This window comes from Gracilinanus agilis, chromosome 2 (assembly GCF_016433145.1).
Source record: "Gracilinanus agilis isolate LMUSP501 chromosome 2, AgileGrace, whole genome shotgun sequence".
In the NCBI taxonomy this organism is placed as follows: Eukaryota; Metazoa; Chordata; class Mammalia; order Didelphimorphia; family Didelphidae; genus Gracilinanus; species Gracilinanus agilis.
This window is the reverse complement of record NC_058131.1, coordinates 576,468,382-576,482,289: the sequence shown is the minus strand read 5'-3', so window position 1 is coordinate 576,482,289 and position 13,908 is coordinate 576,468,382. Positions and strand designations below refer to the sequence as shown.

General features: G+C 36.7%; 1 protein-coding gene across 1 annotated transcript in view; it reads left to right on the top strand.

The window, feature by feature from the left end:
- Nucleotides 1-13,908, top strand: part of TLN2 (talin 2) — a 252,871-nt gene that overhangs the window by 225,504 nt on the left and 13,459 nt on the right. The window contains exons 50-51 of the mRNA XM_044660127.1: nt 1,265-1,370; nt 2,792-2,916. Coding sequence (XP_044516062.1) covers nt 1,265-1,370; nt 2,792-2,916 — 231 coding nt within the window. The remainder of the gene's footprint in view (nt 1-1,264; nt 1,371-2,791; nt 2,917-13,908) is intronic.

Here is a 13,908-nt window from a genome sequence, read left to right as displayed (position 1 = left end):
AGTAGAAGATTGGACCAGTGTTCACATTATCTTAGTTCTAGTGACTTCCTTGGGGCAACTAGGTGGTGAGTAAACCTAGCACTGGGGCTGGAGTCAGAAAGCCCTGAGTTCAAATCCAGCCTTAGACATTTACTTGCATGACACTTAGCCCAATTTGCCTCTGTTTCTTCATTGGTCATCTGAAAATGAACTGAAGGAGGAAATGACAAACCATTGCAATATCTTTGCCAAGAAAACCTCAAATAGCAGAAATAATAAATGTTACTTTTTCAGACCATAATGCTGTAAAAATTATAATTAACGAGGGTCCATGGAAAGGCAAATTTAAAATTAATTGGAAACTAATCTAATTCTTCAAAACTGGTGTGTCAAAGAAGAAATCACAGAAACAATTACAGATTTCATTAAAGAGAATGACAATGAGGAGACATAAGAAAACCTCAAATAGTGTCATGAAGAGTCAGACACAACTGAAATGACTGAACAACAAAAGTGACTTCCTTTGATGGATTGAAGAACAACTCAGCTAGGAAATGTCATCTTACCTGGAATAGAAAAAGAGAGAACCATATCTACCTATTTTTTTTAAAACCTTTACCTTCTATCTTAGAATTAGTGCTGATTATTGGTTCCAAGGCAGAAGAGTGGTAAGAGCTAGGCAATTAGGATAGAGTGACTTGCCCAAGGTCACAGAGCTATGAAGTATCTGAGGTCAAATTTGAACCTGGGACCTCCCATCTCTAGGTCTGGTTCTCAATCCACTGAACCACCTAGCTGCCCCCAGGACCTATCTTTTTTATCACCATTTAAAATAAAAGTCAACCTTGAGTAAATATATAAGGATGAAAGTCAATTTCCCTTTTTTCAATCATCAGAATTCTGCCCCTTCATGTCCCATCCTCCCCCACACCGTCCCCCCCCCCCCAAATCATACTCAAAAATCTAGGATTTATCATGCTTAGACTCTTGAGGATTCCTATCACCTAAGACCAAACTGTTGGATTTCTAGGTACTAACAGTAATTAGGTTTAGGTCACACATTTGCTTTGTTGTCAAATGTTTGTTGGTACTTTTGTTCTTATTAGTAACTTGTGTGGGTGGGTGTTCCTTAGAATTTAGATGTGATATGTGAAGGGTTGGAGTGGGTTTTTTTGTTTGTTTTCAGCTTTAGACCTTTATCTGATCTGTGAGCTTCCATAGATGTAGGAGTATATTTTCTGTAACAGTACCACATAATCATGCCTTCATTTCTTTTCATACGTAGATTCTTCAGAAACCAACACCAGACTTAAAGCATCAGTTGGCTGCATTCTCCAAGCGAGTGGCAGGTGCTGTGACGGAGCTTATCCAGGCTGCAGAAGCCATGAAAGGTACGTTTGATGCTCTCTCATTATCCTGCCTCACATGGACAACACTCATTCCCATCATTAAGAGACCATGTTTGGTTTTGGTTTGGTTTTGGTCATTTGCTGGGTTGTAGAAATTAAATTGTAGTAATAAGAAAAGGTCTTCTCCCCCCTCTCTCTGTATTGCATGTATCTTTTGTAAAGAAGAGACAATTTAAAACTCCTTTCCCTAATTCCATCATTATTTCATATATGTTTTCATCCAAAGGCTAGGAATAAGAGTAGGCAATGGGCCTGTGATTTCATTGGTGTAGAGAACTGCCAGGTGAGGAAATTTCTTCTACTATTGCAGGATGGCCACTTCTCTGCCATTTATAAATCATAGAGAGTTGCCTAGAGGGAGGGAGGATGGAAATAAGCATGTATTAAGCATCTGCTATGTGCCAGGCACTGTGTTAAGTGTTTCACAATTATTACCTCATTGGAGCCTCACAACAACCTGAAAGGTAGGTGCTACTATTCCCATTTATCCCCTTGTTACAATTGAGGCTAGCAGAGGTTAATTGACTTGCCCAGAGTCACATTGCTAAAAGAATTCTAAGAGCCAAATTCAAATTCTTGTCTTCTTGACACCTGGCCTTGATAGCCAGCATGTGTCAGAGGCATGACTTAAATCCAAATCTTCCTGACTCCAAAACTAGCTTTCCATCCATTATGCCATACTACCCTCAAAGCCCAGAATTACAGAAAAAATTCTAACCCATTTAATCTATTCTGAGTGCTGCTTTCCTAGCAAACTTCTCTGCAGAGGAAGATGGCAGCAAAGAATTCTTTGGATTTGCCAACCATAATGCCATCATTTCTAGCCAATTTCATTCCAGTATTACGGTATTGAACATATATAAGGATGTTTGACTTTCTAAAATTTTTCTTAAACCCTTACCTTCCGTCTTGGAGTCAATACTGTGTATTGGCTCCAAGGTAGAAGAGCGGTAAGGGCTAGGCAATGGGGGTCAAGTGACTTGCCCAGGGTCACACAGCTGGGAAGTGTCTGAGGCCAGATTTGAACCTAGGACCTCCCGTCTCTAGGCCTGGCTCTCAATCCACTGAGCTACCCAGCTGCCCCCTTTTCTAAAATTTTTGACTGAAGACAGTAATAGGATTCCACAAAGAAACAGTCTTGGTTTGTGGGTACTTGGTGGCCAAAGTTCAAATGGATGACAACTCCTAAAAAACAGTTGTACAAGTGATATCAAAAGGAAAGATATACACAAGATATCTGCATAATTAAGTGCTCTCTCTTTGAAATAAGTCTTTGAGATGAGAAGGAACTAAATCCAATTCCAGAAAGCCATTAGAATTCTATCACATTGCACCCCTTAGTCCTAGCCATAGTCCAAGAGCCATGACTACCGAGAATAATAATGTTTTAATCTCATTTTCAGGTACAGAGTGGGTAGATCCGGAAGACCCAACAGTCATTGCTGAAACCGAATTGCTGGGAGCTGCAGCATCCATTGAGGCTGCGGCTAAGAAGTTAGAGCAACTGAAGCCAAGAGCTAAACCAAAAGTGAGTATCTATCCCTGTACTCTTGTGATGTCAACAGGATGACTGTGTGGTTCCAGAAATGGGGAGGTGGGAAAGAATAGGAATGGCGTGGATGGGGGTCTAGCTTGTTCACTTCCACTTTGTCAGGACTGTGAATCTGTCAATAACCTTTTCATAGTATGGAATTCCCACTGTCTCACACATAGAAATATTTGTAAAATGCTTTCTTGGGAAGCACCTGTTAATAAATGAAGCTACCATCTTTATGCTGAAATCCATAATTTTTGTGAGACTTTCACCGAAGGAAAGAACCCTGAAAAGTCAAATATCTTTATATATACTACATACCTCAATACTAGAGTGAAACTGGCCTGAAATGATGGCAGTCTGAACGATAAGTCCAAGGAATTCTTTACTGCCATCTTCCTAAACCTAGAATCTAGACAACAAATCTATAGAAGGAGGTTAAGCAATGTTGAATCTATCCTTTAAGATTAATCCAAAGAACTCTTGTCCAAAATGAAGCATTCATAAATGTCTTCTTCCACAAAGAGACTAGAGTTTGATGTTTTTCCTATTTCTGTTTTTGCCTTTTGATAAGAGATTGGAATTTAAGGTCACGTGTGTCTGGTTGTGAGAGAGATGGGAAGAGGAGAGAGAAAGGAGATAGAAAATCTCTTTCACAAAGTAAACTACTTTTGTTCAAAAAAAGATTGTAGAGAGAAAGAAGATCTAAAGTTGAAAAGCTATGTACAAATTTAAGCTAGGAGTTTCCAACAAGTAAACTGGCTTCACATTCCATCATAGAGTAATCATCACTCCTCCCTACCCACCATGGACAAGTCCAACAAAAAATATATTAACTGGTTAAGAGGTCCCTCCATGTTCCCTTTTAGAGCCCTCACTTCCTTGACTGGGAGGCCTCCAAAGAATAAGTAGTACCTTCCCACAGAAAGGCTGGTAGTCTTAAGAGGAGGCTCTCCATTCTCTTTACAATCTCTCCACCCTTTTATGGAAGGTATAAATACAAAATATTTTACTACATCTGATTCCTCGAAAAAAAAGGCTACTGACCAATGTTGTATATAAACATTTATCACAATTTAATGAGTTTATTAAAATTGGAGACATATCCCAGAACTATTAGGTTCCTTACAGTTCTCTTCTAAAAACAAATATCTTCCTGTCCTAATGAAAACTTTCAAAGAAAATAACAATACTAATAATTTTAAAAACCTTATTAAGATGACTTGATAGTTTAAGATTTTAGGTTCTTCATTTTGTCATGAAATCATATCTCCCCCAAGTAATCTCCGTCAAGATGAGATTGTGAAATGTCTGGGGGAAGTTATGATCTTTCTTTCAAACGCAAACACTAAAGTGTATAAGAAAGAAATTTTTTCTTTTTCTATTTTCTGGATTTTTGAAAATGATCAGTTTCTTCTTAAGTCAAAGGTGAGCCTTAAACTGTGGAAACAGCTATCAAATTAGAATTTGGGGTAAATGTTCCTTAATTGTTCCCTCTCCCCACCTCGTTTTTTTCTATATCTATCTCAGAAGAGTACCTAACTAATAATTCTTTGAAAAGATCAATGCTAACATCTAAACCACTTCAATGGACACTTTGAATCTTTTGGGGAAGAAATGTACCTGGTTTTATATTAACATTTCAATGTAACATATTCTAAACCCACCTACTCTATTCTTTCTGCCTTTTTTTTTCCTTTTGAAGAGTTGTCCTTAGTACTTTTCTGGTTCTGAATTTCAGTTTCTCTCCTTCTGATTGATATTCACCTGACATGTCATTTGACTTGATTTAGGGAGGATGAGACTCATGGATTTGAATACCAGGGCATTCGAGACTATTAGGAGCTCCCTATGATGGCAGTGAGAACAGAGTTCTAACAAATTGGAATTCATCTTGACAGATGAGAATTTCCACACAGCAGGCCAGATAATTGCACATGATAGTACCAGGCCACCAGGAAAGTTTCTAAAGGCTGTTGCCTCTGCCTGCTCTATCCTCTGTAGAAAATTGCCAGGAGGCCCTAGTCTCAGGGAAAATGCCTGTTTGGACTTTGAAGGAATCCAGTTGACAAATAAGTGACTGGAAGAAAACAGCAAACTAATGTAGATACAGACCCAATTATATTCTACTGCTCCCTTCATATGTCCAGATGTATTTTTTTTTCTATTAGTAGCAGCAGTGGGCTAGAGGCTGTAGTTTCTTTCTTTCTTTTTTTTTTTTTTAACTCTTACCTTCTGTCTTGGAGTCAATACTGTGTATTGGCTTCAAGGCAGAAGAGTGGTAAGGGTAGGCAATGAGGGTCAAGTGACTTGCCCAGGGTCACACAGCTGGGAAGTGGCTGAGGCCGGGTTTGAACCTAGGACCTCCTATCTCTAGGCCTGGCTCTCAATCCACTGAGCTACCCAGCTGCCCCCTAAAGGCTGTGTAGTTTCTAAGAGTCATCATGTCTTAGATTTATTTTAGAAATAGAAGAAATGTTTTAGAAGATTCGAGTTATTAAAGACTCTACTTCCTGCCTACTTGAACTTTTAAAAGTATGTTACTTCACCAGTCTCCTGGGAAATTTCCATTTAACCTATAAGGGAGTCCAAGTAATCATTGGTTAGAAAATTTAGTGCCTTTAGGTACTAAATTTAAAAAGCTTCTTGAGATTGGAGTTCAGGCCCCTACTCCTTATTTTCTTTAAAAGATGTTGCTATAGATGTCACATTTAATGTAATAATTTCAATACCAAGGCAACAAAATCATTTAACTAAAATGAAAGTCATAATTTAAGTGGCTGATGTGAATCTTTACATTTATGTTACTTATTTGAGGTCAGGTCCCCCAGTAAAAGGTGTATATGGTTACTCAGGACTAGCTACATTTTCAGTGATCCAAAGCCAGTCTCTCTTCTCCAAATAGATGGTGGGAAACTCTTGATTCAGAGCCTTTCACATGTCGCATGCTATCTGCCTAATCATTCTGGGAAAATTACTTACCCAAACCATAATATTCTAATCTGTCTTAGAGAACCATCTGCTTTCTTTGCTTTTTTTACTAAAGTCTGTATAAAATAAAATACTTTTGATAGAAATTTCCCAAGTAGAAGAAAATAATTAAATTTCAAAAAGCTTTTGAAAGTTTTTCATTTATGTACTTATTTTTCTACCTCCTTGTTTCCCCTCTCTCAACCCCACTCATCATCTCTCTCTAACCTTCACATTTTTTTAGATTAACTTTTTTCAAAAATATTTTGATAATCAGTTATTATAATGTTTGTGCTTTAGGAAAACAAATATTCACACACAATGTAAGATTGATATTTGTTTGCATTATTTATGGGAAAATGTGTGTGGTCTACCATAACCTACCCTGAACATTTAATGGGTGCTAATGATGATAAAGCATACAATTGGGCATTTCCATTGATTTTTATGAACCACCTTTGGGAAGGTGATATTGTTGGTGAAATTATTCCGTTTACCATATGCTCAAAATGCCTATTTTTAGGGTATAATGGTCCTTGACTTGTGAAGATGTTGCCTGATACACTCCCAATTCAAATTCTTAAAATTTAAGCATCTCTTTTGCATTGGATCTTCAAAAGAAGAAAAAAAAACCTACCTTGCTGAATTAACTTTTTGATTGGAAATGTGGTATGACGATGGGATAAAAATGTTAGAGAGCTTATGCATGTACCATATTGCTAATAGTACTATTTCCACACTCACAGATAGACTTATGCCTCCAAAGACAGGTAAAGAAGTTGCGTCTCTGGTAGCTGATGACCATTCCCTGCTGTCATAGTCTTCAATTCTGTGTCCATTTTCAAGCTCAATCAAACCTGGATGCCTTTTCTGCAGGCCTCTGTGTGATATGTTTGATATATTAGGTTGTTATTTAATCCAACTATATATCAAACATATTCCTACAGTGTCCTGCCCTGTCTCCGGGGGCTCATAATATAGTCTATAAGGCAACAGGGAGGAATACTTTAAGGTCACAAGAATATTTAGAAGACTTCAGAGTTTTATTCTTATATCATGTTGTAGAAATTTGGAAATACTCCATTCATTCGGGTTGTGCTTGGGAACTGTATCAGTGTTGCAAGAATTTTTTATTATAGACACAAATCACATGATTATTAGAATTTCGGGTTTGAGGAACTGTATTTCATAGATCTGTCTGCACATAAGCAAATCCTTTAGAGACAAAAAAGATAGCAGGAGTAATCCAACTAGCATCTTCCTTTTGCAAGTGATAAAGTTAAGTATTATAGCTACCAAACTCAAACTTTCTTTCTTTCTTTTTTCCATTTCAATTCATTCCTTTTCTGGTGCTCAGATTAATCTCCAGATTTTTGCTGTCTCAAAATTTCAACTAAAATAAAAAGGAATGAAAACTTGACCAAAAACATGTTAATTGCTTTTAACATCAGGTAGCAATAAGTGTCACCCAAAACATCCATCCAGTGGCAATTGGATTTATGTTGTAACTCTACATCGAGAGTTTGATGGAAATCCTCAAAGTATCTCAGAAGCTCAGAGTTGGAAGGGACCACGGAGGTCATCTAAATTAACCCTTACCTCAAAAAGGATTAAGCTTTAATAAATTTAATAAAAATAGTACAATGTAAATAATGGTTCGTCCAAGGAGTTTCCTGAACTGATATAGCTTGCCATTAGGAAGCTTAGTTACTGTAACTAAACAGAAGCTAACAAACAAACCATAACTGTTGTCATGGAAGGTTTGCAATTCGAATTTGTTTAGAAATTTTCTTTTCCTTGCACATAAGAGTCTCCTTGAAATAACTCTGGTCCCTTTCCTTTCCCAAGAAGAAAGCAGAGGCTTGGTTGTTCTTCAGAATTAGCTTCACAATTTATTACCGCTGTGTTATGTATAAAAGAATCTAGTTTGCCAATGAAACAGAATAGGCAGACTTGATTTTTTTTAAAACTCCTATAGAATTGCAAGTTCAGTAAATGGATATTAAATTAGTGTAGTCAGCAATAACATAGATTTAAGGGCATGCCATGAACATCCAAAATTATTTGGTACTGATGTTATAAAATGTGATTTCTACTGGGCCTCTCAGGAGTATAGATTCTTGGCTCTCCCTTCATCCCAGCATAGAGGGTAGCCTTTCAAATTCTTTGAGCCCCAACAAGACAATAAAGAATACCTTATTTCTTTCATTCAAAAAAAGAGATAAAATTTTAAAACTTGTTTTAAGGTGCTGTGTTTCCAAAATTCAAGCTCATATTCATTTCATCAGCAAACAACTTCCTTGAGTTTTTTTTGTCCCTTGGCTATTTGTCCTTTGGCCAAAGTACCTGTGTATGAAATTCTTTGAGCTAATGGTTATCTTAAATCTAGGCAGTGAATTATGCTGGTGAGCTTTTTTTTTTACTTTTTTTTTTTAATATAAATTAACCAAGCTATTTGAGAGGATCCTGAGGAAAAACCTTTTATTTGAAATGCATTGCCTTTCTTTTATAATCTGTGGTGAATGGGAATACCTCAAATGAGTCATTTTGGGAAAAGCTTTCCAAATAGTTAAGATATAAACCATCACCTCACCTGAAACTTTTTTCTTCTTCCTTGTCCTCATTGGAATTAGTCAAGGAAAAATATTGGAAAGGAAAAATAAGATGTTTTAAAAATTCAAATATATTCCAAAATATGGGACTCCCAATTACGTGACTGCCACTTATATCTGGTGACTCATAGACTAAAACAGTTTTGTCATCAGTGACAGTTCCCCCATTTGTGTCCAGGGGTCAGCTTTGATGGGCCTATTGATATTTTAACTTTTTTTTTTCATTTTGTGATTCTCGCCTGTCTGTTTATATATGTTTTTGCTTTCTTTTGAAAGCAGAACCAAGTCATTGAAGAACCATGCTTCAAACAGAAACTACACCTGCAGTTGATTAGAATTATCATTGATTTGGGGGGGAAAATGAATATAAAGAACATGGAATGCTTCACAAGGCATTATCTCTCCAACACCAGGCGCACAGACCTTTCTCTGAATCTTCCCTTCTAAGGGTCCTCTCCAGAGCCAGGCTAGCCTAGGAGAGTCCTTATTCCATAGCCCTTTGATAGGTTCCAAGCTTCTCCAGGCTTGAAGTGGGAAGGAGTATGGGAAAGGGTTAAGATTTTGCTAGGAGCGAGGGGAAGAGGTGAGTGCCTTAGAACCATCCAGTTGCCCATCAGACTCCCAAAACAGGAATCAACCAATGTCTATGTAAGATTACAAAGAACTAATTATATTAAAATATCATTATTGAAATACATATATATTTTTAAGTTTACATACCCCAGAGCTAAAATTAATTTGAGTTTGGGGGTATAAGCCATGTGGCAGATAAAAAACTACCCTGAAAGCCAAAACTGAGAAAGGGTTTGATAGAGGTGGGCCTCCTTTTTTCCCTACAGACTTTCAATTAGCAGGAAATATTCATTTTTCTGTATGTGAAAGTTTTTCTAGATGTTGTTCTCTCTCTCTCTCTTTCTCTCCCATTTTTTAGTGCATTTAAATATATGCAAAATATTCACACTTCTTTTATAGACCAAATCCCATTTAATTTTTTTTTTTTTAAGGAATTGGTGTGAAGGATGCGGCCTTATTTTTAATAGCAAGTATTCTTCAGTAGAGCTAACTGTGCTTAGAATACTAAAAATTCACCTGACCCATAAGACAGGAACATTTCAGTATACTGCCATAACTTAGTATAATTAGACTTCAACCTTTATGTCTTGCTGTCAAAATAAAACAAGAATTCCTAACTTGAAAGGTTGTATAATGAGCTGTTCTCCTGCCTAGTTTTGTATCAGCAGCTACATGGAAAGTAATCATTGTTTCTCTTCAGCTAGCTCCAAGGCTAGGGCTGGGCCAAGGTACAAACCCACTTAGGTGGAGGGAGTGAGTGGGGCAGAGTCCAGTGACCTGCCCGACACTCTCCATTTGTTGTGCCCTAGGGGTGCCCCTGGCTGTGAGCAAGAAGAAAGGCAAATTCTTCCCCATTTCCTTCTTGCCCATCCCAAGGGAGCACTGATTAAGTAGAGATATATGGGGTAAACACAGCCAAGGGGAGTTGGAGGGAAGAAAAGTCACAAATAGCACAGAGGGTTCATTATTAGTATAGATATAAGCCTGGGGGAAAGAATATCTGGATGAAAAGACTGGGAGGAAGTTTATTAATATTCTGAGGAAGAGGATGGAGACATAAATGTTTCTTCTGGAAATTTTTAATATAAAATCACAGGATTTTAGGAAGGAGAAAGACCTGAAATAAAGCTCATCAAGCTTTATTTCAGATTTTACAGATGAAGAAACTGAGGCTTAGGAAAATGAAGAGACTTAAGTTCATGAGATGAAACCCAGACCTCCTGACTTCCTGGCCCAGTACTCTTTCTTCTAAGATACACTCTGTCAGAGTAAAAAGCCAACCCTAGGATATAGTTGTCAAGCACTGCTTGGAGGCAGAATTTTGTGTTACTTAATAACTCATTTATATTGCATTTTCCCATTTCCAGTTTTATTATTGGGCTGTAAACAGAAAGTACAATTATTACCTGAATTGGGATTTGGTGGTTTAAAAAAAAAATTAAAACAGCACAAGGAAAAAAACTTAACTGAGCTCCAGACCTGAATTACAAGTCAACCCTTAAAATGCCACAATTAAAAGAGACTAACACAATAAAGGGAGCCACTAAGAACCACTATAGATAAAACTCGGCTTGGAATCAGAAAGACTCATTTTCATGAATTCAAATTCTGCCTCAAGCATTTAGAAGTCACTTAACCCTGTTTGCCTCGGTTTCCTCATCTGTTAAAAAAAAAGGGGGGGGGGGGAATAGTATACTACTCTAGTATGTTTGCCAAGAAAACCCCAAAATGGGATCATGAAGTCAGACAATTGAAATGACTCAACAATATAATAATAATGAACTTGTAGAACTCTTGAGAGCTTCTAGAACTCTTGAGAGGTAGGGAAGAGGAAGAGGGAACCAGAGGAGCCTATCATTTAGAGAAGACTTATATGCCTTCCATCCATGTGAGCAGGAGAGCTCCCCTACAGGAACCCTCTACTTGTTCTCCAGTCCTCTCCCTGGTTAATTGGGTAAAGGACTAACTGGTAAGAGAAGGAAAAGGAACCAAGCTGATGCCAAGGGGACAGAGAGCAGAAGGTAAAGCAATAATGCAGTGTTTACTTATATTTGGCCTACTTGGCATGATGATGATAGACATTAGTCCTTTTTTTCTTTTTCTTTTTTCCAACCCTTACCTTCTGGATTAGTTTAGAGAAGCAAGAGCTAGACATTTAGGTTTAAATGACTTGCCCAGAATCACATACACAGCTAGGAAATGTCAGAGTCCAGATTTGAACCAGGTCAAATTTTGACTCTAGGCATGGTACTCTCTTCATTATACTATGTAGCTGACCCAACCCTTTTTTTTTTTTTAATTTAATTTTTTTAAGTATTTTTCAATTACATGTAGAAACAATTTTTGACAATTGTTTTTTAACATTTTGCACTTCAGATTCTCCCTCTCCCTGCCCTCCTTCTGGCAATAAACAGTCTGATATAGATTATATCAGTGTTTCCATGCAATACATATTTCCATATTCTTTATGCTATATCAAAAGACTCATATCACATATACAATAAAAAACTAATGAAGGAAATAAAGTAGAAGATGTCATGCTTTGATTTGCAATCAGACTCCATCTTTGGCTATGGATAGTATTTTTTATCATGAATCCCTTGGGGTTTTCTTGGGACCTTGTTTTGCTAATTATAGTTTAGTCCCTCACAGTTGATCATTGCACAATATTTCTGATACTGTGTATATTGTTCTGGTTCTGCTCACTTCATTTTGCATCAGTTCATATAAGACTTTTCAAGTTTTTCTGAACTCATTGTGTTTGACATTTCTTATGGCACAATAGTATACAACCATATACCACAACTTACCTGGCTGTTCCCCAATTGACAGACACCCTTTCATTTCCAATTTTTTGCCACTACAAAAAGAGCTTTTAAAAATATTTTTATGCAGTAGATTCTTTTCCCATGTCTGACCTAACCCTTATTTTTCAAAAAGAAGTTAGAGGTTACTCAATTCCATAGCACTTTGGATAAGTAAGTGACATTATTATATATTTTTTTTCATTTTGTCATTTTTAAGGCAGAAATAAAGCAACGCTTATCATATTTTCTGTGGGAAAGTAAGGATATTCCATTGTTAGTTTTCTGGTGGTAAATTTGCCATTGTTGGGTTAAAAAACAATTTAAAAGAATATAAAATATACAAATGTCAGAAAACAATTACCAAAAATTATTTCAATGTGTAGTTTAAAAAATAAACTGATCAATAAATCAAAGAATATATAGACAGAAAAGATGTTGTGCATGTACATATTTCCCAGCTGAAGGAAGACCTGATTCTTAACAAGGAACAAACAGTAACCACATTCTTGAGTTTTGCTTCTTTTTATACTTTTTTCTTTTGCCAACACTATTTAAGTAAGAGTTTCTTCTTCAGTTACAGGCTATAGCAAATGGAAGCACGTTTGCCTTTATACAAGCATGTTTAAATCCCAAAACTTGAATATCATAGCAGGGAGCATTAGGTTCATTCATAAACATTCATATGCTCAAAGCCTTAAGCATTTGTGTATGACATATACTATAAAACACTAATGACTGTGATTACACTCATTAGGGCCTCTTTGTAACCATTGCTTTTTTTCCCATACCACGTGCACATTAGGAAAGCTATCATGGTTACCACTTTCACAATCTGTTGCCACAGGTGTGGCTAGTTCCTAAGCAGGTCCATTGGAGAGTTCTCAGAAGATGCATTTCCCCTCTCCCAAAAAATGGGAGGCAAAGACATTTTGGGGAAGAGTGGGGACAACTCCCTCCATAATGTTTGACTAGAAGAGGAGGGAAATTGGACGTTTTAACTTCAGCTACTGCATGTTACCAATTCCTTTGTCTCAAGCCAGTTCAATGCCAATATTTTCATTATAATGGACAGAAAGTCATCTGAAATGTTTATAGATTTTCAAAAACAGCCTTTGCAATTGTTTAATATGTGGTAGGAGTGGGCAGCATATATGAGACAGATTCAATACTCATTAGGCAAACTTTTTTTTTCTCTTTTATGGCTTACTTTTTAATTATTCATCTATCTACATAATTTATATTGTTGTACCTTTTTTAATACCAGTAATTTCCTCTGAACTCCTCTCCCCATGCCTTCCTTTGAAAAAAGAAAAACACTTAAGCCAAACTAATGGACAGCCAGGTCTGACTGTTTATACTGTATCCCATATCTGCAGTCTCCCGCTCTCTATTAAAAGAGCAACTGTGTGTTTGTTTGTCAGCTCAGTGAGCCAGAAGTGTTTCATGACACTTGATCAGAATTCAACTGCTTTTTAATGTTATCCACATGACTGTAGTTACCGTACATATTGTTAACCTCAGTTCTTCTTTCTTCGTTCTGAATCAGTTTATGCAAATCTTCCCATGTTTCTCTGACTTCCTTATACTTATTTTTCTAATGGGTCATGTGAATGAATAGTTTTTAAATCAATTAGGGACAGAAATAAAGGCTGGCTCTGATGATATGATAATGCGGGTCAGGACCTTGCAGGGCTTATACTCTTAGAGCAAAGTTAAGTGACTTGTCCAGGATCACAGAACCATCATGTAGGAGAGATGAGACCACCACTATCTACTACAGCACATTTCCTCCTTTAAATGGTTTATCCCATTTAAATTCAGAATTTTTGTCTCATTTTTTTGTCTTACATGTAACATCAGTGGGTAAAAACAGTCAAAAAGCAGTCTTTGATCAACTCGCTAGCTTGAGATATATATATATATATATATATATATGTATATATATATATATATGATCAGTCATAATAGATTTTCATTTAAAGCAGAATCATACAAAAACCCCATGGCCTTCTTTTTTAACAGTC